The sequence below is a fragment of the Apaloderma vittatum genome, unplaced genomic scaffold (genome assembly GCF_000703405.1).
Source record: "Apaloderma vittatum isolate BGI_N311 unplaced genomic scaffold, ASM70340v1 scaffold29241, whole genome shotgun sequence".
Classification (NCBI taxonomy): Eukaryota; Metazoa; Chordata; class Aves; order Trogoniformes; family Trogonidae; genus Apaloderma; species Apaloderma vittatum.
In genome coordinates this window covers 379-906 of record NW_009697820.1, presented here as the reverse complement: position 1 = coordinate 906, position 528 = coordinate 379, and the positions used below count along the sequence as shown (strand labels likewise).

Genomic DNA, 528 nt, shown 5'->3' with positions numbered 1-528 from the left:
TGTGGGGGCTTGGAGGAGGAGGAAGTGCTTGTCCTAGAGGTGATGGCCAAGCGGTCCCTGCTGCCAATCCAATCTCCAGTTTGGAGAAGCCTCATGGTTTCTCTGCCAGCACCACGCTTGAGTCTCATCATCTGGGATTGCCAGATTATTTGCCCCCCTTCACCTAACGGATCTTCTCTCTCTCCCTTGGATTAGGACCAAATGCCCTGGATGTCCTACCTCAGCATCGTGGCCATCTTCGGGTTTGTGGCCTTCTTTGAGATTGGTCCAGGCCCCATCCCCTGGTTTATCGTGGCTGAACTGTTCAGCCAAGGCCCTCGTCCCGCCGCCTTCGCTGTTGCCGGGCTGTCCAACTGGACCTCCAACTTCATCGTGGGCATGGGCTTCCAGTACATCGCGGTAATCATCTCCCGATGCTCTTGGTGGGAGAGGGGTTGGTGGTGCAAGCCTTCCCTTGCGCCCGTTGGGTTGTGTGTCCTCTCTTGAGCCCTAAAACCTGACCCAAGGAGGGTTGGTTGGGTGAATGCC

The 528-nt window shown here is 56.8% G+C and overlaps 1 protein-coding gene across 1 annotated transcript in view; it reads left to right on the top strand.

Annotated features, from left to right (window-relative positions):
- Positions 1-528, top strand: part of LOC104280208 (solute carrier family 2, facilitated glucose transporter member 1) — a gene marked incomplete at its 3' end in the record, with an annotated part of 6,451 nt that overhangs the window by 5,549 nt on the left and 374 nt on the right. Inside the window, exon 8 of the mRNA XM_009877784.1 lies at positions 196-399. Coding sequence (XP_009876086.1) covers positions 196-399 — 204 coding nt within the window. The remainder of the gene's footprint in view (positions 1-195; positions 400-528) is intronic.